The 24,953-nt window shown below is 43.2% G+C and overlaps 1 protein-coding gene across 1 annotated transcript; it reads right to left on the reverse strand.

Moving 5' to 3' along the window:
- Positions 1 to 2,444: 2,444 nt before the first annotated feature.
- LOC104600007 (NAC domain-containing protein 17-like) lies at positions 2,445 to 5,711 on the reverse strand. The gene is made up of 5 exons (XM_010262797.3): positions 5,115 to 5,711; positions 4,552 to 4,826; positions 4,187 to 4,465; positions 3,025 to 3,601; positions 2,445 to 2,937 (listed from the first exon to the last, which is right to left on the reverse strand). The coding sequence occupies exons 1-5, from the start codon at positions 5,302 to 5,304 to the stop codon at positions 2,555 to 2,557; spliced, it is 1,704 nt and encodes a 567-aa protein (XP_010261099.1). The 5' UTR covers positions 5,305 to 5,711; the 3' UTR covers positions 2,445 to 2,554.
- Positions 5,712 to 24,953: the final 19,242 nt, after the last annotated feature.

The raw sequence follows: 24,953 nt of genomic DNA on the forward strand, positions 1-24,953 counted from the left end.
GATTTATATCTTAGAATTTTTATATATATTTTTATAATTATTAGTTAATATTTTAATCTATATTAAATAACATTATATTTATCATTTACAAAATAAATTATTTACAAAATATTCAAGAATATAATATTAAATTGAATCTATTAAATCCACTAATTTACATTTATATGAAGAAATGATTTTTAGTTTCAAAAAATTTATAAAAGTTCAAATTTTAATAATGAAATAATTATTTTAATAATTAAAAATTAAAACTTTGAAAATTTAATATTTGGTTAACCTTTTTGTTAATGTTAAGAAGTAAAAATAATAAAATAGAAAAAATAATTGATATAATAACTAGGATAAATATAATAGGTTCATATGTTTTGTGTCTTGGACTCTAATGTATCATTTGATATTTACGCATCCCGCTATATTAATTATTATAGTATATTGTAACATATATATATATGAATTGTTTATGGCTATTTAACCTTAAATTTAGTGTTATGAATGTATTTATGAAATTTGTATGCATTTCTCTAGTGTATCTAGGTTTTTTCATGTATGTATTTTCAAAGCATATATGTATCCCTATCCGTATCCAAGTTATCCGATATAATACTCGATATTGATACTTTAGTCTTTGGTTCAATATTAAGCTTATAAAAGAATGTTCTTCAAAGTTCATTATCAATCAACAACATTCAACAAGAACCAAAAACACTTTCATATAAAAGAGCAAGACAAGATGGTATAAGTCAAAAAAATAAATAAAACTAAGAGACATAAGAGAATGGATAAACAAATAAGTTTGTAATTTCAAAGAACCAAAATCCAAGAAAAAAAACCCAAAAGTTATTCGTCAATAGGTATTGGACTCTTGTTCTTAACTGTTAAACCTTGGGTAAATGGGTAAACAAATAAACATGAAGGTTAAAGGATTGGAACTTGACTAAAACAAGAAATTCTCTTAATATATTATATATTATAAAGTATTTTATACTATATATTATACCATACCATATATTATGTATGTATGTATGTACCTATATATAATAGCCAGGATTATAATCAGGTATCAAAAATAGATATTCATGCCAAATAAAGCCAAAATATTCTAAAATCAAAACCCAAACCCTATAGGATTTTGATAAACAGGTCTTATTAGGAATGCCGAAAATTTTTCACAAAATTAGCATATATCAACGTAGTTTATAAACATCAAGGGTGCTTTTTATTGCTTTCATTTGAATGATGTACGCAATCACGAGAGATTCTAAAAGAGCTCCAAGAAAACAAAAAGATTATGATTATTTGTTCACTTTACTTTTCCACAAAGTAGTAGGAACCTTTTCAAATATTTAATCTTCTTGTCAGTGACAGTTGTCCAATAATGCTTGGCGTCAAAAAAGAGTTTAAGCCTACAAACATTCAACCCCACCATAATTAGGTTCTAACCTTCGACCTTGATTGCAATTAAATCCAACTCTGAACCTGCTACCTGGTTAGTGGTTACCCAATGAAAATATAATTATGCAAGTCTTAAAATTTTTATTATAACTATATGCATAAAATAAGATTTATATCGTAGTACTTTTCTACGAGAAATTTTCATTTGCACGTATTAGATCCATACTAATTATCTGGTGGTCTATAGTTTAGTCCCTTTTATAGCTTTCATAGCCCAACTGAGCCACAGAGGGGTGGCTCAGTTGGTATGTTAGCAGGTTCACTCCAGTATAGACGTAGACAACTTTTGGGGAGAGGGGTTATTAATTACTTGGGCCGGCCCGAAGGACTGTGCTTGTGCCATCTAGGCCTGACATGCTATGTGACCTAAATATATCGGGTGGCTTTTTGTGGAGGGCTAGGTTTGTAATGTGATCACTCTCAACTTTCTATCCATGTATTTTACAGCCCCAACCAGAAGAGCAGTCATTTCGTCTTATTTTAACACCCCAGGCTTAGTTTGGGAAAAGTACAAATACAAATATGTATAATGCAAAATCTTATATAAGGTATTTTTAAACCTTGTATTTGCATAATTGCATTCTTCCCGGCTCAGTTCGGAAAGAGTATAAGTACAAATATATGCAAAATACAAGGTTTTAACACTATTTGTATTTGTACTCCTGAGTATAAATGCAAATATCTAGAGTGCAAAATCTTGTATTTTATATTATTTTGTATGTATTTACACCTTACATATTTGTATTTGTATCCCTCCAAACTGAGGAAGGGGTATAAATACAAATATGTAGAGTGTAAAACCTTGTATTTTGTATATATTTGTACTGTACCCCTTAGGCTCAGTTTGAAAAGAGGACAAATGCAAATATATACAGTGCAAATACATACAAAATATTACAAAATATAAGGTTTTGCACTCTACATATTTGCATTTGTACTCCTTCCAAACTGAGCCTTAAGAAATGAGATGAATAAGAAGTACAGGATAATCATTTTGTAGGAAAAACTGTGGAGAAGACCCTTTATATATCTAACCTCTTCAGTTATGGTTTTCCAGTTCATTCACAGAACTGTGAAAACGTACATAATAACCTTCACATATTTACGAGGATGCAAATCTCCTCAAGAAAGTCCTAAAATCTTTCAGTGGGGTTCCCATCATCAGCACCCATGAGATGGCAAATACCACCCCGAGAACTGAAAGCAAGAAAAATCCCCTGTTTGCACCCACCCTTCTAGTGGGATTGGCATGATGTCTTCTAGAATTGATGTTTCTGGCATTGATTTGCATATTCCTACCAAAACTCGACACTCGCTCAAATGCCCGTAAGGCATTCTCTGAAGCTGATGCAGGATTAGTAGGTATTGATTCCACAAAGGTCCAGAGTGCAGAAGTGAACCAAGAATCTGGCAGATCTCCTCCACTGCTGCCTTGATTCTGATTTGTATCACCAAAATTCGTAGAACTACCAGCATGTAACACACCTAAAGAAGATGATTGGATCAGAACCTGCTAAAGCTCACCACCAGGGCTGCTAACAAAGTATTGAGAACCATATGGAATATATATACCTGAGGTTGGCGGAGACAGAAACACCTGATTTGATTCTGTTGATAGAAAGACATTGGACCTTTGGTCATATGTCCATAGCTGACTGCTAATCTGATTTGCATCGTCTAACTGGGATGGTAGCTGGTAATTGAACCGGCTTGCAATGTGGCCTGTGTCAATCCCCAGATTATCGATATAAGAGTTAGCAGCTGTCCCCTGCCCCAGATCCTCAAGAAACATGGCTGCATCAAAGTAAAGGTCAGGTCCATCCAATCCAGTTGTTTCTTCAAAACCCAAGTTTTCCTTGGAACTCCCCATATTTGAGAAGCTAGGTTCCAGGTCAATGAGATCATTAATTTCCAGGAAACCCTCCTCTGCAGTTACAGGTGAAACCTGCTCAGAAACATTGGGAGCAGATGTGACTTCAGGGGCTTCATAGAAATTTCGATAGGAGGTGGCTGACTGAGTGACATCAAAGCTACCCCGTGCATCATGTTGCTGCTCCCATGGTTGTGGCACTGTACTTGGTTCTCTAGATATAGCCTCCCCAAACGGTGCCCCCATCAAAGTACTTTGGGCTTCTTCCTCACCATCAACCTACAAAAACACATGTACACAATTATTGATGCTCAGTTGCTTACGTTCTACAAATAAGAAAAAAAATACTTTACACACATACATGAATGGAATGAAAACATTTCTTAAAATTTGAAGACATAATTTGCTAATGGTATCACAAATTGCAGTGCAAACAAGAATTAAAATGAAATGGTTTTATTTCATGTGGCTTGGAATTATTCACCAAATTCTTACGATAATTCCATTTTCCTTTTTTTTTTCTTTTTGGGTGGGATGGTCGTGGAGGTAAAGCTTCTAAGCTCAAACTCCACTCATGCTGTTATAGCTAATCTAGAAGAAGAACAAGAATGCCAAATCCATTCCCTTTTGTGGTTTTTATTGGGTCTTGCCCATTTCCAGTGCAACAGGTCAAGCACAGTTCATATTTGCCTTGTCCATTTTGCCCTGTTTCAAGGTGAATTGAAAGAAGGGAATGCAAAACGAAACAGATCTAATAAGTAATAAATGCATATACCATCATCAGAACAGAGCATCTGTTGTTGTAAAAACAAACGTGAAAGAACAGAACATCTGGAGATTCAGGTGTGGGAAGACTTCTCGTACCTGTTGCAGTAGGTGAGTCAATTCATCAATGAGAAGTTGGTTAATTCCGGGGTCATCTGTGTTTGGACCCAAAATCTCGTCCATTCCATTGCTTGGAGGTAGACCCGGATCACAAACTGTAAAGATATCAACAGAAGCGAATTCATTAGGCTGCTGCACTGTCTCAACTGGATCGTCTTCATCAGCCCACTCCTCTTCTCTAAATGGCGCCCCGTACTGCTCTCCATTCTTGGGACCCGGTCCACTCTTCTTGAAAACTTTATACAGTGCATAGCAATCCTTCAAAAGAACTAACAAGTTTAACAAAGGGGAGATGATATCAAAACGATTAGGAAAAGAATTGAAACAAAGCTGTTGAAGCAAACCTGTGCAGCACATCTCTTGAGCTCCTCCTCGTCTATGGAGTACTCGTGCATCACCCAGTCGGTACGTTCGCCGCTGGGAGCACGACCCTTGTAGAAAACCAGAGTTTTCTTCACTCCAACTGTTCGAGAATTATAACTTATGTTGCGATCTTTCCCGGTTACCTTCCAATAGCCATGTCTGGTAGCTCTGTTCAATCTTCCCCCATTTGGGTATCTTCTGTCCCTAGGACTGAAGAAGAACCACTGTCTATCCCCGCTCTTCAACACCGATTGCCCTGCATTAATTTGGGAAAAGAAGCAATTAGCATCGCAACAAGTTGAACAAAAAGACTAATCAAAAAAGGAAAAGAAAACAATATTGACTGCTTTATACCTATCGATCAAATTTCCCCCAAGAAGGGAAAGAGCTACAAATTTTAATGGAAATGTTAACAATTAATGATTTTCGATACCAGAATTCGAATTACGACAAGAGAGGTCTATCAAAAGTCTTAAGTTGATCAAATTCAAAGAAAAACAGTAAAGAGAAGAATAAAAAGAAGAAAGGGAGAAGGTGATCGAACCAGGCAGCTCCTCCGGATCCCACTTGTAAACGTCGACTTCGGCAATGACATTGAGCTTGAGACGGCGTCGACAGATTTTTCTCTTGAGATAATAGAGTACGAGTTCCTCGTCGGTGGGGTGGAATCGGAACCCTGGAGGCCATGCCTTTGCATCTCCAAAGTCATCGGAGGATGGCTGTGTCATCTTCATTGCTACTGGAAGGATACAACTACTCTGTTCCCGATGAAGGAATAAATTAACAGCCAGTGAAGCAGAAGAAATCAGAAATAAGATCAAACAGAAACAACCCACAAAACAGCCTACTTTCTTTTCTACTTGTCTCTACTTCATGATCAAAATCAAAACCAGAAAAACCTCTACATCTTCCACTTCCGACCAAAACCGAAACTCTCCAGCAAGAAACCCAATCGCCTAATCTAAACAAAACGAAAGGAAATTGCAACAGAGACAAAAATAAATAATCGCAGCAGCCCAGCAGCCCAGCAGCCCAGGGCCTAGACCTTTGATGGATGGAGACTCGAGAGAGTGGTTTGGTCAAAACTGCTGGTTACGAAGGCAGGAAACGGGATTGGAAGAACTGAGGAAGCTTCCCTCCAAATCTCCAATGAGATATAACGTCTTTTTAATTCATTACTTTACATGGTTTCTTTTTCATTTGGGTTTGGATTTGGGAATGAAATGGGCACAACCCTTTTCTGATAAAGGCACTAATCGGTGAGGATTCAGGATGATGGGACCCTCTCTTTATGTTTTGTGGTCATTGTTATAGTGGGGATTTTGTCTTTTCACAAGGATGTGCTTAATTTATGAGGATTGAATGTGCCAGGTCAACCAGGCTTCCGTGGACCGGGCGGTTGGTTGGACCATCCCATCAAAAAAAAAACAAATCCTATGGTACCAAGAGAGACCAAACAGTGGATGAATGGTTGGAGCTTTTGTGGGTCGAACCAATTTCCAAGGATCTCATTAAACAATTCTGATCAAAGGCTTGAGCATTAAGAAAATAGCAAAGTAAACTCAGCATCATTACTAGGTTCAACACATTGTTTACTTTCTGTGAATTATCCTTATAGTTTAGGTAATTGACTAAGTGCATCCTTACTATTTAAAAATTGACTAACATCACTTTTGCTGTTTATAACTGACTAACTTTACCCTGTTGATAAGGTCCAAGACGAAAAAGACTATTTTACCTTTTTATTCTTCTTCAAATTTTTAAAATAAAGCAGAAAATGGGAAAAGAAACTCAATGATTTCAGCACTTACAATTTTTTTACACCCAATATTGCCCTCGTACCCTGAGCCCCCACTCTCTCTCTTCTAATACCTCCCCCTCCGCCTCTGTCCCTCTCTGGTCTCTCTCTCCATTCTCAATCTGCGGATGCAAACAGATACCGATCATCGCTGCTCGGCAAACCCAACTTTGGCTTGCTAACGCCTCTAGAAATGGCGGAAACGGATCGTTCATCTATGCCACTGCTCCACTTATACCGATCATCGCTGATGAATGGCAGCTTCAATCTTACCTGGAGTCATCGGAGTGACCAAGATTCTGCATCTTTTCATATTCGACGGAGCCTAGATCATCGAGAGCACCGCCAAGCCAAGAAATGAAATCGCCCAGGTTGAAAGCCCTGAAGAGCTTCGAGAGTTCCTGCAATATGGCGACGAACTTGGCAGGTAACCAGTCGTCCCCCAACACAAAGTTGGAGACGGTGAAACTGGCAGCATCTGTAGCGTTTATCACATGGTAACCCGGCCACGAAACCCTGTTCGTTGTCACTGATCCTGCGCCTGTATTGTTATATTCCGCGTAGTAGAGTGTGCTCAGTGCAAAGTCTCCAGAGCATGCTATCCAGCCAGCTGGATCTATGAAGCTATCAATGAAAGATTGCGGATAGACAGCATTAGAGTACTCTTTCCATGGTTGTCCTAGATAAGAGCTTGTAGTTCTATTACTAGAAACCAAGTCTGGAGTTGCCATGATATTACAGTTCTGAATGGAAATTCCGGTGTTCTAGTTTGGGTCTGTTCTGCCTTGGGCGGTCAGGGCATTGAACTGTCCTTGCATCGGCAGCCGGGCATAAATGTTGCAGTTTTGGAAAACAGCGGCGGCATTTCCGAATATGAAGTCCACAGTTCCATATATATCACATTCCCTGTAGAACTGCCTGAGGGAATGGGCGTATAGGGTATCTTGGTAGCCTTCGAAGCTACAGCTGTAGAAGGTTGACAAGTCTGCTCCATTCCGAACCGCCACCGCCTGATGCTTGATTGCTCCGGCAGTGTTGCGAAGTGTTTATATTTATTGCGACGAACCCTTGTCCAACCACAGCTGGACAGAAGCCGAGGGTACAAGGGCGATATTGGGTTTTAAAAATATTATATAAGTCACGTGGGATTATATGTGTATAAATTGTGATGGAGCATTAATAGATGATAATGATAAGATTAAAAATTATAAAGATAATGTTAATCAATTTTTAAACAATAAGAATATATTTAATCAATTAACTAAACTATAAGGATAGTTCAATAAATTTACCTACCTTAATGATGCAAAACCGCGTCCAATTCGATGTGATTGAGCATCTCTTTAGACTACTGGTTTGAAAAGTCAATAAGATGCATCAAATAAATTGTAACCTTTGTTTTTTGTATTTTAGCCGGTGAATGCTAAACGCAATAAGATGCCCAGAGAAAAAAAGTATGTCGATGCCTGGATGACACCTGGAGCTTTTCGGGGTGAAGTCTAAAGACCAAAAACCACGTTCCCTCTATTACTGACCAACTACTGGGAAACTACGGTGTCAATCATATTCATTGGCCTGAAACCGTCAACACCAAAGAATAGGCTAACAAATAATAAAAGACAATGGAAAATATGGCCCTTTTTAGACTTCAGTACCCTCAGACTTGTTTTATAACTTTATTGGTTTTTCAAGTATATTTACGCCCCCCCTATAAACACCATCCCCGTAAATTGGGAATCTTTTCCCCTTATACAGATCCTAATTATATGGTCGCATTAAAAATTCTGAAAAATCAAATTTGATGCTCACATAATTGTGCTGGTATTATCCTTACGGCCCTTTTCAGTCGTCTATGGAGAATATCTTTTTCTATTCATGAGAGACGTTCTTAATAGAAGTTGAAAAGGGCTGTAAGATGACCTATGATATTTTCAGTTAGTGACCTATGATATTTTCAACATATATAGGGCGATATGTTGATTTAGGCTTATTTCCGAGTTGATTACGTTTGGTATACTTTTGACCGTTGAAAATTGTCATTTTTTATTAAAATTAATTACTGTCGGAAAAACTGGAAAATCCCACCAAAACAAAACTTTGAGCAACACTTGGAATAAGGACACCCACAGAAATTAATGTAAAAGCCTTTTGTGGCCCAACCTTTCCTTCTTTTGTTGGTACTGGGTTGACTAGACTTCTTGTCTGGGATCCAATTAGCGAAGCCTTATAGTTTGAGAGTTCAGATCTCTGTCCCACATCACATTTCTACCGTGTATTGGGAGCATCTCCCAATGATGATATCATCGAGACTAGGGCTGTTCATGGGTCAGGTTGGGTCGGTTTATTGAAGTTTTTTCAACCAATTTGATCTGGTCAGGTTACCTGAGATGGAAACCAAAATCGACCCAGTGTTAAGCAAAACCGACTTAGTCGGTTTGAGTCGGTTTAGGTCGGTTTTGGCTCTAAATTCATCCATGCCCCCATGGCCCATGTGCCTGTGTGGTGCAAGTTTGGGTTGTCAAATATTTCAGTTTTTATTTAAAACTGAAATATCTTTATTTAACAGTTTTAAATATAAAACATATTTAAATTAAAATTGAAATATATATTTAAATAGATTATGTCGATTTAATTTAAAATCGAAATATATATTTAAATAGTTAAGTAGGAACTAAGTCGGTTCAGTTCGAGTCGATTTCAGTTTTCACACAAGAAAACCAAAACTGACCCAAACCATTAGGTTATGAATTTGTACAACCTAAAACCGACCGGTGCTGATGAAAACCCGGCCAACTCGGGTTGAGTCGGTCCGAGTTGGTCGATTTGATCAGGTTGAGCCTTCTTATGAACAACCCTAATCGAGACTGATATTGTCATCGGGAAATGTCCCCAATGCACAACGGGGATGTGCATCGTTCGAAGGCATCGGATAGAATCTGTTGGTTACCTACTATTAGAGCATTCCATTGCTCGACCACAAATAGAAATTGATGTCTTTTCTTTTGTTTATTCAATACATTAGAAATTCACATTTGAATGTGTGAATACAGACCCTTTTTTTGGGGGGGGGCGGGTTGGAGTTTGGACCATTTTGGACTGGTCCAATTCCATCTCTGGACCGTCCAAACTGTTTCAAGCTGGTTTTCATTTAAATTGGGTCCAACTCAAACTTGGTCTATTGGTTCAATCTGATCCAATCTAATATTCCATTACAAATGGATCAGGTCCAATTCAATCTTTTAAATATTTTGGACCATTAAGTCTAGACTGGTCCAATCTAATATATTTTATTGGTTCATCCAATCCATTCAAATTGATTTTGACTCATATAGGGTCCAACCCAAACTTAGTCCATTGACATCCCCTACCTGAAGGTGTGCTCCCATGACTCTATTTGTTTGTAATTATGATTTGCTCTTTTTTTGGATGTAAAATATATACTACATTCCTTCTATCTGGATTTTCTCTTTTATAAAGTGAGACCATATCAATTTGCCTCCTGCACTTACAGACATGCATTTGGAACATATCTGCACTTGTATTTTTTTCATGGGTAAATTATAAAGATCCCCCGGGTCATTGACAAAGTCCACCCTGTACTTTTTTTTGCAACAAAGACCTCTTTGAACTTTAGCCGTTAGACAAAGACCCCATTCTATTAACGTTCTATGAATTAACTTTTAAAAAAACTTCATCCGGCTATTTAAAGATTTTTAAATGTCCAAACCACTCTTTTCATCCAGCTGATAACGTTCTCTCTCTCTAGCTTCAACGCACTATAAAAGCTTGCACTACCCATCTCTACACACCCTTAATTACACCTCTACTCCTTGAATATGCATCTGTCACCAAACAATACGCCGTAAATACTTTTGAAACCGCACACACTTTCTTTCTCTGCTCACTGCTGACTCTTCTCTGTGGGTTTCTTTTATTTATTTCTTTAACTTCTTTATGAAATTTCTATTTGTTACTTCCTTTAACATATTCATTTCGTAGGTTAAATAGGTTTTAAGAGAAAAAGGACAAAAAAAAAAGTTTAGTGGATATTTTTCATCATCTGACTTAACGGTCAAGAAAATCTTTGTCTAAGGCTAAAGTTCAGGGGTCTTTGTCACAATAAAAGTATAGGGGGACTTTATCACTAACTCTATAGTACAAGAAAAATCTTTGTAATTTACCCTTTTTTCATCCATGGAGATATTCCCAGTGCAGCTGCAACTTGCAAATGCTGTAAGGACGGTGTGAGGACTGAATCTGGATTCCTTATTCTCCCCTAACAAATAACATTAATTCTTCAATGTGTGGACGGTGTGAAGGATGCAAGTGAGGACATCATTTTATTTCCTATTTTAGTCCTCATGAACAAACAAAAAAGTCAAATTTAAAGCAAATTAAAAGTAAACCAGGACTTACACTCAATTCATTTGTACTCTTATTCATTTTTATATTTACAAAGATGAAATTTGCACAGCAAACAAAAGACGCCTGTTAGGATTCAGCAATGGTTTCTACGAATTTTGATACTCTCAAGTGTGTGTGTGAGAGAGAGAGGATATTTGTTTTTTTCTATTTGTTAATGATGCCACTGAAAAGAGGGTTGCAACTTGCAAATACCATTTGTTGCCCGGTCAAGAATCATTTTCGATGGCTTTATGATTTCTCCGATAAGGGATACAAATGGATCGTCCGGTCCGATCCGAATATCCAATCGGATCTAATACGACTTGATCTGAATTTGAAACCTATCAGATCTTTGGATTTTTGGATCTGGTTTGATCCAACTTGTTTTCTTTAAAAATTAATAAATTATTAAAAGAAAAAATCAAATATACCCATTTAAATAAAAAAAAAACAAAAAATACAAGTATTTTTTAATTATTTTCACCATATATATACATGTTTTTTAAAAAAATAATATAACAATTTTAAAAATACAATATAAATAAATAAATAAATAACATTTATGTATATATATATATATATATATTTATATTTATAAATATATAATACATCGAGTTGAATCTTATCAGATCGAATAGAGGTAATTTGAATCTAATCCAAAGATTCAATCAGGGGTGATCCAAATTCGACCAAATAAAATTGGACGGGATCATGATCCGATCCATTTACACCCCTATCTGCAATGATAAATGAAGTTCAAATGGTGTGCGGGTGCTGGTATTATTATAAGAGATTTCAAGTGGAACTTAATTTGTTTTTGCCGTACCATTGGACATATGTTCAGCTGACGGTATTGAAGCTTTTGCCTGTTTCCATGCTTTATAGTTTGGCTGCTGATTTGAGTCTTTAACTCAAATCTTGGTTGAGAGTGATTGTCAATAGGGGTGTCAATTGGACCGGATTTGGTCCAATATGAGTTCATTATGAATATATCAGGTCCAATTAAATCCGGTCATGAATATTTTGGTCCATTTTGGACCAATTCAATTCAATGTTTATACTGTCCAATCTATTCAAATTGGTTTTAATTTAGATTGGTTCCAATCCAATCCTAGTATATTAATACCTATATTCTTAACTTCTATCAATGGACCAGATATTTGTTCAATCTGACTTCAATATAAATCCATTACAGATGGACCAGGTCCAATCCAATCCTATAAATACTTGGGTTTAAGACTTAAAGATAACCCTGAAGTTTTAGAAATTGACTTAAACATAACTTGAGGTTTGTCATTGGACTTAAATATACCCTGTGGCCATTAAAGACTCCTTTACCATTCATTATCCTTCAAATTGTCAAAAGGGAACCATGAATAAAAAAGGAAAAAGAGGCTGAAACTTGATTCTTCAATTCAACTTATAAATTAATACATTGATAAAGAGATGGAATCATCATGACAATATTGTCCCTTTTAACTGCAAATTTTGTAGCACAAGGGCGTAGATGTTTTCTCTCTTTTTCTTCATCAATGTCTGAATGTTTTTCTCTTATGAAGATATTTATTCACGTACCAATTATACATGTATGTATTTTATGTATAGTACAAACCCAAAGACATTCATCTAAAGAATGTTAGTAAGGAAACAAATACCTAAGGCCCCGTTCGCTTTTCGGTAAGTTACTTACTTGGATAAATGCAATTACTTGGGTAAGTTTTTCTTGGGAAACACTTACCCACGTAAGTGTATTTACCCATGTTTTTTCATTTCTTAAGTAAAAAATGAAATGACCATTTTAGCCATAAAAATTCATTATTAAACGGGGCATTTTTGTCCCATTCAAGTGTTAGAATCTTTCCCCCCTAGGTGGGAAAGTTATTTACCCACTTGAGAGATGAGTATCACTTACTTGGGTAAGTTATACATAGAAAAATAAACTTTTTCGTGATCCCCACATTAATTTGAAAAAAGAACATAGGATTTTTGGTCAATGGGAACCAAAATCTCACCGTGGGTTTGTTATACATCTTAGTTATGCATTCAAGAAGAAAATAGAACAAGAAAAAACAGAATCCCCCATGTGGGCTTGTTAACAACCCTACAACCTTATAGAAGCTTCTAAATTAATGCAAAAAAGCCAAATGATCACCGTTGGATGCACGCCCATTAAGGCATAAACCTGATGGATTGGAACAAGATGCTGAGTTGATAGCTAGAGTTTTACTCCTTTTCATAAAAGTCTATTGTTTCTCATTTGCATTTGTATGGTTGATTGAGTAGGGAATGCTTCAATTTTCAATTTGATACCTTTCTCTCTTCTTTTATCGTTTGGATTAGGCTCCCTTTCTTTCTCTCTTCTCTATAAGAAGCCTAGCAAAAACAGGTAGAGAGAGATGAATCTCAGTTGAACTTAGGCCATGTTCAGGAGTGTTTAAAAATAAGTGCTTATTTGAGCTGGGACCACATCATTAAGCACTCATTAGTGTTTGGGAAATAAGTGTGAAAGTGCTTATTTTAAAATAAGGGCTTATTTTTTAAGCCCAAATTTCCAGGTTTTTTAAAGTGCTCATACAATAAGCACTTATTCAATTTTTTTCTCCCAGAATTGTCCCTGATGAATTTTTAAAATACCAATTATATTCTTTCAATATTGTTACTTTTATGAAAGCAAAGTAGTTTTATGAAAGCACTTTTACAAAAGTACTTCTACGAAAGGACTTTTATAATACTTTTAAGAAAGTACTTTTAAAAATGTACTTTTACAAAAGCACTTTTATGAAAGTACTTCTATAAAAAGTACTTTTATAAAAGCATTTTGATGAGGACGATTTGGTTCAACCCCATGAACCCAGGACACGTGCGCATGACCTGGCTTGGTGAACAGTACAGCCTAGCAGCACGATCCCGACTCGGCACGAAGGAAGCGCCAAGTCAAAGACAATCAACTCACCGAGGGCTAATGCCTCGACGAGTCAGTCCCCCACCTAGCTCGGAGAGCCCGGGCTCTCCCCTAAGGGACGCCAACCTTTTGCCCATCTGGGAAGGAGCACCTCGGTGCTTCTAGGCAGGGACCCATCTGCCCCGAAGAACCCCAGTTGGTGGCAGCTCGGCAAGCCGCATGAGGGAAGGTAGGAAAATCTCCTGCCCGACCGCCGTACCAGACAAATCTGGTGACAACAGTCGTGTCCCTCGTCAGGCAGCGTCGTGCCTGCCACCTTTAGAAGGTGTCCTACACCTGACAGACACGTACCCAATGGTGACGGCCCCGTGCGTGCCACCTCAGCCCTGCCAATAACGGCTGCGACAGGTTGGCAGCGACGGTTATATCCGCCATGTCAGAAGCTGACGGGAGGAGGTAACAGATTTCTGCTATAAAGAGTTCAGCATCAAGGGGGGAGGGGGATCTACGGTACGCGCGCTATCTCACTCTTAGTCTTCATCTTCCTCCTTGCTTCTCCTACCAAGTACTAACTTAATCATCGGAGTGTTCCCTCCGGGAATTTCCTTCTTCTCAGGTATCTTCTAGGAGCCACGTGAGCGCCAACTAGGAGTGACCGAATTGCGCTACATCATTTGGCGTCATCTATGGGAATCGCTTCGGAAAGCCTTTCTCTAAACTTTCACATCTTTTTACTCTCCAAAAACTCAATGCTCATGGCGTCCACAAGCAATATCGGACGAAGCACGGAGATGAATAACTCCAGGGAACATCCCCAGCTTCCTACTGTCTGCATCGGACAGTTCACTGTCCCCCGCTCAGCGGACGGGATCCCTAGTTTGAGCGTGCCTCTTGCAGGGGCACCCGTCGTTGCTCCACTCCCTACCACAGTCAGAACAACCTTCACTGAACCCTCGATTGTGCCTCCAGCGGCCAGCCCGAATTAGCTGGAAGATTTGGTGCAGTGCATGCGGACCATGCAGGCTCAAATGCAGCAGTTTCAACTGTTTCAAATTTATCAACAGCACGTGCTACACCAGGTCTCCCAGTACCAGTATCAGCAACAATTCCCTCAGCTGCCCCAACCTCAACATCAGCAGCCGCAACTCCCTCCTCGGCACCCGGCCTCGCAGCAAGCCAGGTCTCGCCGCCAGGAGGAGCATCTGTCTCACCAAGGAGAGGCCCCCCAGAACCCTCCTAGGAGCCAAGTCTCCCGCAGCAGGCGCGAAAGATTAGCCACTCCGGCCTCACCGTGGGCAGTCAGGTTGGGAGGACCCCAGCTCGCCAGGTCCACGTCTCCTCAGCCCTTGAAGCCCGCTACCCTGTTACTAGAGAACCGGTTCGAGATCCTGGCCGCAGGATCCCTCTGTCCGCAGCCAGCACCGGCGGCCTGAGCTACTTCCGGCACACACCATTCCTGACATGTACCAACACCGAACCCGCCAAGAAGCAAAGACGCCACCGCCGAGCTCGCCGATCTGCCACCCACGACCTGCCCGAGCTCGGGGGCAAAGAAGAAGTGAGCTCGGGCGAAGCCAAGGCACCCCTTCTTTCAATCCAGTCTCCCCTAACTCCCGAGCTCCTGGCAGTCCCAATGCCTAAAGACTTCAAGCTCCCACCTCTTGACAAATACGACGGGTCGTTCGACCCAAACGATCACGTGGATGCTTTTCAGTCACAGATGCACCTAGCGAGAGCCAATGAGTCATGCATGTGCGTGGCCTTCTCCACTACTTTTAGAGGAGCAGCCTGCACGTGGTACCGGAACTTGGCGCCTGGGTCGATAAGAAGTTGGGCGCAGTTCGCACAAGCCTTCACGTCCCACTTCGTCACCAGCAAACGGTGCCCGCGAACTGAAGAAAGTCTCCTCAGCACAGTGCAAAGAGAGGGAGAGTCCATCCGAGGCTATATCAAGCGGTTCAACGATGTTTGTATGCAGATACCGCGCCAGGACCCCGTCGTACGCCTTGCAGCAGCCAAGAAAGGCGTGACACACAAAGAGTTCAAATGGCACATGGTCGTCAACCAACCAGCGATCATAACCGAGTTTCGGAAGCTTGCGGACAGATTCATAGCCACCGAAAAGGAGATCAACCAAAAGGAAGAGGGCGTGCCCGAAAAAAGAAAGAGGGAAGGAGAGCTATCCAATCAAGGGGACAGCCGAAAGAAAAAGGATACAGTTCGGGGGGCAAAGCCGGGTCAATTGTTCCGAGCTCCCGTAGTGGACCGAGCTGACTACACCCCACTGAACGCAAAGCGGGCCGAAATCCTGATGGCGATCAAGGATGCCCCGTACATGAAGTGGCCACCCCGTCTGAGGAGGAATCCCAATGAAAGAAATAAGAACCTGTATTGCAGTTTCCACAAAGATCACGGTCACAGTACTGAGAGTTGTAAAAACCTCCGCGACGAGATAGAGGAGCTCATCCGTCGCGGATATTTGAGAAACTTCGTACAAAACAATAATAACAATAGTAATAAAACAGGTTGGCCAAACAGGTCAGCAAGGGGAGCACGGTAAGGATGCTCCCAAGTCCAGCAGCAGGCCGGCCGAACAACAGTAGAGGCAGCCTCCGGAGGAGAGGCCAGTTCGGGGAACCATCCACATGATAGTGGGAGGTTCGATCATTGCAGGTTGCACTTCAGCGGCAACTCGGACGTCGGTTCGTGAGGCCACCTGGGAGGAGCAGAACCCCCCAAAGCGGCCAAGAACAGAAGAGCCGATTTTCTTCACAGAAGATGATGCGCGAGGAGTCCACTACCCCCACAATGACGCGCTCGTGATAAAGCTTAGAATGAACGACTTCGAGGTCAGGCGCGTACTCGTCGACTCAGGCAGCTCAACCGACAACCTCTTCAAAGCTGCGTTTGACCAACTTCAGTTGCAGCGAGGCGACCTGAAGTCTACAGACACTCCTCTGGTGGGCTTCAGCGGAGAAGAAGTCCGACCCCTTGGAAAGTAACAGTACCTGTGGAAGTCGGCACAAGGCCTTGTGTGGTCAGATTCAAACACGACTTCCTGGTGGTCGCGACCCCCTCCCCCTAAAATGCCATAATAGGTCGACTGATCACCCATGTCCTGTGGGCGGTGGTCTCCACCTACCATCTAGCTATGAAGTTCCCTACAGATTTCGGTGTGGGGGTAGCGCGGGGCGACCAGCTCGAGTCTCGCAAGTGCTATGTCGCTGCTCTGAAGGGAAAGACCAAGGTAGCTGACGACCTCGAACTGGAGCGACCTACGGAGCAAGTCGAAGAACGAGCCACAGAAGAAACTGTCGCAGTCCCTACCTCAATGGCAGACCCAGCTCGGACGCTTCAAATCGGCGCTTCCGTCCAGGAACCTTTACGATTCAAACTGGTAAGCTTCTTACTTCAAAATTTAGATATTTTTGCATGGTCCGCGGCAGAGATGCCCGATATAGACCCCGAACTCATAACTCAAGCTGAATATTGATCCTGTAGTTAGGCCCGTTAGACAGAAGAAACGCAACCTAGCCCCGGAGCGATGGAAAGTGGTCGACGAGGAGGTCGAGAAGCTCCTCGCAATTGACTTCATAAGAGAAGTCCATTACCTGAGCTGGGTATCCAACCCCGTTCTGGTAAAGAAGGCTAACGGCAAGTGGCGCATGTTCGTCAACTACACCGACCTAAACCGAGCCTGCCCGAAAGACTGCTTCCCGCTCCCCAGAATTGACCGTTTGGTGGATGCGACCTCAGGGCACGAGTTGTTGAGTTTCTTAGACGTCTATTCGGGCTATAACCAAATCAAGATGGACCCGGTGGACGAAGAAAAGACTACCTTCATCACGAAATTCGGCTTATACTGTTACAAGGTTATGCCCTTCGGGTTGAAAAACGCAGGGGCAACCTTTCAAAGGCTTGTAAATAAGTTGTTTGCGCCGTTAATCGACAGAAAAGTAGAATGCTATGTAGACGACATGGTCGTCAAGAGTGCCAGCTCGCGTTCGACAAGCTCAAGAAATACCTCACTAGTGTGCCGACCCTAACCCGGCCCGATGAGGGCGATGTTTTAGAACTGTACCTCTCGGAGAGCGACGAAGTGGTCAGTTCGGTACTAATAAAGGAAGTAGATCGGGTCCAATGACCCATCTATTATGTTAGTAAAGTATTGCAAGGAGCAGAAACGAGATACCCGTAGATGGAAAAGCTAGTATACGCATTGATAATCGCAGCTCGGAAGCTCCGCCCGTACTTCCAAGCTCATACTGTTATCGTCCTCACCAAAAAACCTCTGAGGCAAGTATTGCTTAAGCCCGAGGTCTCTGGTCGGTTGACGAAGTGGGCCATTGAGCTCAGTGAGTACGACCTCCAGTACAAACCGCGAACAGCCATTAAGGCCCAAGCCTTAGCAGATTTCATAGTCGAATGCACATTTAGCTCTGAAGTTCCCAGGCCGGTTGAGCGCAAGGCTCCCACCTCAGGTGAGCCCGAAGCTCCCGGGTCGGTCGAGTCTGAACCCTGTGAGGTAGCAGCTAGTGTGGCACCTCTCCTAGCTCGGCTAACCGCGAGCTGGGATGAGGAGCCCTAGATCCTTCATGTAGATGGCTCCTCGAACCAACAGGGCAGCGGTGCCGAAATAGTTCTGCACCGCCCAAGCGGTACAAAACTGGAATACGTGTTATGCTTCGAGTTCGCGACGTCTAACAATGAAACAAAGTACAAGGCGTTGATAGCTGGACTAGCCATAGCCAGAGAAGTAAAAGCAAAGCACATTGTTATCTGCAGTGACTCCCAACTCGTGGTTAACCAGGTCACCGGCGAGTATGAAGCTCGCGAGCCAACCATGATTGCCTACTTGACCAAAGTTAGAGAGGCCCTGCTCGACTTTCAGTCACACTTCATCAGATAGATCCCTAGGTCGGAGAACGCTGAGGCCGACGCCCTATCCAAGTTAGCCAGCACTAGCGACCTCACCATGAGAACCGTGTACATAGAGGACCTGTCTCGGCCTAGCGTTCTCAGGGGGGCAGAGGAGGTCGCTCTCGTCATTCAAGCATAGCTGAGCTGGATTGACCCGCTCGCGAGCTTCTTGCTACACGGGACCCTCCCTGCAGATCGCAATGCAGCCAGAAGGGTGCAGCGCCAGGCAGCCAAATACGTCATGATAGACGAGTGGCTGTATAGGAGATCCTACACGCTCCCCTATCTACGTTGCTTGCGGCCTACCGAAGCCGAACTCATACTCCGCGACACTCATGAGGGGTTGTGCGGCGGGCACTTGGGGGGCAGAGCTCTTGCCCAGAAAGCGCTTCGACAAGGGTATTATTGGCCAACAATGAAGGTGGATGCCATTGAACTCGTTAGAAAATGTGACAAATGCCAAAGACATGCCAACATTCGCCACCAATCCGCTGCCGACCTCAAGTATCTCACCAGTCCGTGGCCCTTTGCACAGTGGGGCATCGATCTACTCGGGCCATTCCCGCCAGCAACGGGTGGAAGGAAGTTCTTAGTGGTAGCAGTGGACTATTTTACCAAGTGGGTAGAAGCCAAACCCCTCGTAACAATAACAGCCCCAAATGTCCAAAACTTCTTTTGAAAAAACATTGTATGGCAATGGCAAACAGTTCGAAGACATCAAATTCCAAGACTGGTGCCAAGACATGGAAATCCGACAGAACTTTACTTCAGTCGCACACCCTCAGGCAAACGGTCAGGCAGTAGTAACGAACACAGCCATCCTCCGTGGATTAAAGGCACGGTTGGACCGAGCTAAAGGATTGTGGGTAGATGAACTACCCAGTGTTCTATGGGCATACCAGACCACGGAGAAGATCGCTACGGGAGAAACACCCTTCAATCTCACCTACGGCACCGAAGCAGTAATCCCTGCAGAGATCGATGTGCCCACGCTGCGACTAGAAGCATACAGTGATCAAACGAACGAAGATGAGCTGCACACCAACCTCAATCTACTCGATGAAGTAAGGGACCTCGCGTACATCAGGACCGCAACCTACCAACAGAGAGTAGCTCGGTACTATAACGCTAGGGTCAAGAGGTGGAACCTCCGCGTCGGCGACCTGGTCCTTCATAAAGTTATGGTACCCGAGCTCGGCGCTGGCAAGCTCGGGTCCAACTGGAAAGGTCCCTACCGAGTGAAAAGCGAGTGCTCGGAGAAGGAACGTATGAGCTTGAGACCCTCGAAGGGAAACAAGTACCTCGAGCATGGAATATTGTCAACTTAAGACAATACTATCTGTAGCAACCGAGTAGGCCACGAGCCGCTCCCAAAGCCCAAGGGCAAAAATGCCGAGCTAACATGACCTTGGCACAATAAGACTCGGTCGCCTTTGAGGCACGGGCAAACCTCAAAAATAGACTATAAGTCACCCCAGAGCCTAAGGGCAAAGAACACCGAGCTGACATGACCTCGGCAAAACAAGACCCAGCCACCTCTATGGCATAGGCAGACTCCGAGAGTGGACCACGATCCACTCCTCCTGCCTAAGGGCTAGAACGCCGAGATAATGAAAAGACCTCGGCAGCATACAATATCTAGTTCTCATCGGCATAGGCTAAATGCTTGCAAAACCTAAGGCACAGGCACTTCGGCCAGGAATCCTGTGACGGATAGCCCGTCCTGGCATGCAACAAGTTAAACCCGTAAGAGATAACCAAATGCCGACTTAACCCGGGTGCAGACAAGCCGGGCATGTACCCTACTATGTCACTCACCTTGGTGTACACAAGGCTACCCCTACTAAGTGTCGAAATACAGTTCGGCAAGTAAAAGAAAATTACGCAAGTATTTGGCGAAAAATGTTTTTCATTATATAGGCTCCATTACATTGCATAAATACATTCAATACAAAAGAGAGGGAAATCGAGCTCGTAGGCCCAGAATACAACGAGTGCCTAACTACTTGGGAGGCTTATCGGCCTTACTCGGGGTTTCTTCAGGGGTTTCCTCAGAAGAATCAGTCAGATCGGTGGCGTCAGCCTCCCCGTTGCCGCCGTCGTCTTCAGAGTCTAGGTCATCCGCGGCCTGGCGTGCCATGTCATCTTTGATGTTGAAAGAAGTGAAGGCACTTATATCCAGATCGGGGTAGGTATGCCTTATCCACCATCGGCCAAGCTTGAACCCCCTGTGGTAGGCCTTTGACATTATATTATCGAACCTCAAGGACTTGACGTAGTCGATGACGGACTTGACGTAGTCGATGACGGACTGAACCTTGGTCTATTCCAGAGCATCGTGGAAGATTTCCGTCTTCTCCTCGATATCGGCCTTGAGAAACTCCACCTCGTGCTCTAGGGCCTCCTTGGTTCCCTTGAGGGCCTGCATCTCGAGCTACGAAGACTTCTGGGCCATTTTGAGGCTTTCCACCTCGAGCTTTAGGGCTTCCTGACCAATTCGGAGCTCGTTCACCTCTGCCTTCAGCCTGTCTCGTTCCCAGGCCAGCTCCTCCCTCTCCAGTGCCAAGGAGTCGTTCAGATCTTTCTGGGCGGCGGCAGCACTCCCCAATTGATGGACCTTGTCCTGTGTTGCCTTCAGCTCGGCATGGGCCACACGGGATGACTCCTCAGCAGCCAAAGCACGCCTTAGGTGTTTATCAGATTGCAAAGTTAAGGCGTGAACAGTAGTGTTCGCCTAACAAAAGGAAACTAGTCAGCCAAAAAAGAAAAAAGAACTTACCACCATGATGTGGGTTGCCGCACGACCTCCGAGCTGACCTGGGGAGAGTTCGGCCCAGCTCATGACTTCCACATTGATGACACCCCTCTTGCTTCGGTCGAGGCTGACCTCGGGATCCAAGATGGACTCCCCTCTTCGGTCCCCGAGCTGGACGTCGCCGCGTCTGTAGTATGCTAAGCCGACCCATCTGTAGCCTCAGCAGTAACCCCTGCTGGCTCGTTCTCCAACCCCCTCGCAGCCTCAGGTCTTTGGGGTGGAAAGTCACCCTCCAGATCTATTACCAGAGGGGCACTATTGAGTCTGGTCTCAGGGGCAGGGGGCTGGGAATGATCAGGTTCGGGGGAGAGAGCCCTTGGTGACTCCACACGAGCCCTTTTGGCGACCTTCTTCGCGGTCCACTTCTTCCTCCTCTTCATTTGGTTAAGGAGCCGGGTGGCCATGATTCTCACTTCTTCGTCCATGGGGCCTACAACAAAGTTGGCATCAGAAAATCCAAAAGCGACAAGCAGATAAAAGCAAAGCGCCAAAAGACAGAAATAGACCTACCCGAGCTCAAACTGGCCTAAGCGAGCTTCTCTTCGGTGATGTATTCCCGATGATAGAGCTCAGCCTGAGCCCACGAATGGAAGGCCTCCCACGTCTGCTAGTTGAGGGCGATGTTGGTCGCCTGGGTAGCCACCCTCCAGCTGGTAAGGAAGGGCCATCTTGTGCTAGCCCGAACCATAAAGTAGTCCCGCTTCAAAGCTGGGACCTTGCTCGGGAACTTTTGCAGTAACTTAAAACCTGGGCGAGGAGATAAGTAGTAGACCTGCCCGTGCTCAGGGGGAGCGCTAGATGCACTCTTTTTTATCAACAGTATGGAGCAGAGTATGCCCGCGTCCAAAGAGAACCGCTTTTCATGGCAAAGAGAAATGGTCCCCACTAAATTCCGAATGGAGTTGGGGTGGAGCTGATCCAGCGTGATATTGAAATGCCTTAACACCTCAAGGATAAGGGGGTGAAGAGAAAGACGAAGCCCGCCGACGAGCTGTTCCCTGAAAATCACGACCTCATCCGGACCGTGCTCCCAGGGAAAGTTACCGGTGGGAAGGCTGTAGCTGTACTTAGAAGGAAGGTTGAACTACTGGATGAGGTCTCGAAGCCTCTCCGGTGTCAGAGTAAAGGGACCGAACTGGTCCAGCACCCAACCTTGATGGGAGGTGGACGCCAACTTACCCGAAGCTGCTCGTGCTTTGCGGGTAGGTCGGTCTGGGGAAGGGTCACCATGACCCGAAGTGCCCACCCCGGGATCATCCGAGAAGCTACTCTCGCTAGACATGAGGAGGACGGGCTAAGAGAAAAAGAAAAGGAAAGGAATGACTCCGAGACTCACCTGAAATAGGCGAAAACGAACTAAAAAGACCCGAGCTGGAGACTTCAGACGCGAGCTCAAAGCGAAAGCTACTTAGCAGCGAAAAGAACACCAGAACCCCACTATTTATAGACGCGGGGCCCGGTGACCAACGGTCAGGATTGGATCAATCCAACGGACCTCAAGGAAACCGGCTGCGGGGCTCCCGACGTGAATTTAATTTAGTGCATTTTTTGGCGTCCGCGGAGCATAAAGCACCTGACGTCCGCGCGTGAGTTGCACGAGACATGGATTTTTTCCCATAAAGAACCAAATGCCCAGCTGGTCCAGCCATTGAACCGCCTAGTACGACATTATGAGTAACCGAGCCAAGTCCGCCCGGCGAACCATTGACTCCCTGCGTTGGGGCCCCCGGTCCCCAACACGGGGAGTGGGGGGCAATTGATGGAGGACGATTTGGCTCAACCCCATGAACCCAGGACATGTGCACATGACCTGGCTTGGTGAACAGTCCCGCCTAGCAGCACGATCCCGACTCGTTACGGTGGATGCGCCAAGTCAAATATAGTCAACTCACTGAGGGCTAATACCTCGACGAGTCAATCCCCCGCCTAGCTCGAAGAGCCCGGGCTCTCCCCTAAGGGACGCCAAGCTTTTACCCATCTGGGAAGGAGCACCTCGGTGCTTCTAGGCAGGGGCCCATCTACCCCGAAGCACCCTAGTTGGTGGCAGCTCGGCGAGCCGCATGAGGGAAGGCAGAAAAATCTCCTACCCGACCATCGTACCAGACAAATCTGGTGACAGCAGTCATGTCCCTCGTCAGGCAGCGTCGTGCCTGCCACCTTTAGAAGGTGTCCTACACCTGACAAACACGTACCCAGCGGTGACGGCCCCACGCGTGCCACCTCAACCCTGCCAATAACGGCTGCGGCAGGTTGGCAGCAACGGTTATATCCGCCATGTCAGAAGCTGACGGGAGGAGGTAACAGATTTCTGCTATAAGGAGTTCAGCATCAAGGGGGGAGGGGGATCTACGGTACGCGCGCTATCTCACTCTTAGTCTTCATCTTCCTCCTTGCTTCTCCTACCAAGTACTAACTTAATCATCAGAGTGTTCCCGTCAGACAACTCCCTCCGGGAATTTCCTTCTTCTCAGGTATCTTCTAGGAGCCACGTGAGCGCCAACTAGGAGTGATCGAATCGCGCTACATCACATTTTATGAAAGTGCTTTATGAAAGCATTTTTACAAAAGCACTTCTATCAAAGCACTTCTATCAAAGCACTTTTATTCATTCACTTTGGATTGGATATTTTGAAATTTTGAAAGAAAATGAAGGACAAAACGGTCACAAGTGCTTATTAGAGAAAAAAACCACCAAACACCCAATATAAAATAAGTGCTTATTTTTTAAAATAAACACTTGAAAAAACTGATTGGCAAATGCAAATAAGTACTTATTCGATTAAGCACTTGTTTTTAAGTATTTATTCAATAAGCACTTATTTTTAACATAAGCACTCCCAACATGGCCTTATAAGTGTTTCAAAAGGGAATAATAGGGTTTTTTCAAATATTTAAAAGATCACATAACATCACATGCTAAAGGTTCATTAATGGAGGGTAATTTAAGTCCAATGGGCCACCCCATAAGGTATATTTAAGTCGAATTTAAAAACTTGATGTATTTTGAAGTCATTTTCTAAAATCTCAAAGTATGCTTAAGTATTTTACCCTAAAACCGGTCCATTGATACCCCTAATTGTCAAGCCCTTGTCAAACTCCAATTGATGGATTCTCCACCACTTTAGTGCATTGTCAACCTTGTTGTTGATTGCATTAATCTAATTCATTCTTATTGTGCAGTTTCACTCACACTTATAAAGAATGCAATAGAGTTGTACACCGGATTGCCAAGTATGCTTATTCTATTCAAAGCATATACACTTGATTATTTGAACCTTGTTTCATTCGTGACCTTGTTGTATACTTGTGCATGGAATTCCTTTATCTAATTAATTGAATTGATGTTCTGACCTTTTAAAAAAATGGTTGATATAGGTTTTTTAAATGGAATTAATTGAATTAGTGCTTTTAAGCTTTTTAAAATCATGATCTAAAGTCAAAATACTTTTAAACCTAAACACAACTTTCAAAAACACAATTCCTAGAACTTATCCAAATGCAACTTGGTTACCCTTGTCATTAATTCAAATCCAATGGCAGACTT

Source organism: Nelumbo nucifera, chromosome 5 (assembly GCF_055504915.1).
Source record: "Nelumbo nucifera cultivar China Antique chromosome 5, China Antique-T2T, whole genome shotgun sequence".
Taxonomy (NCBI): Eukaryota; Viridiplantae; Streptophyta; class Magnoliopsida; order Proteales; family Nelumbonaceae; genus Nelumbo; species Nelumbo nucifera.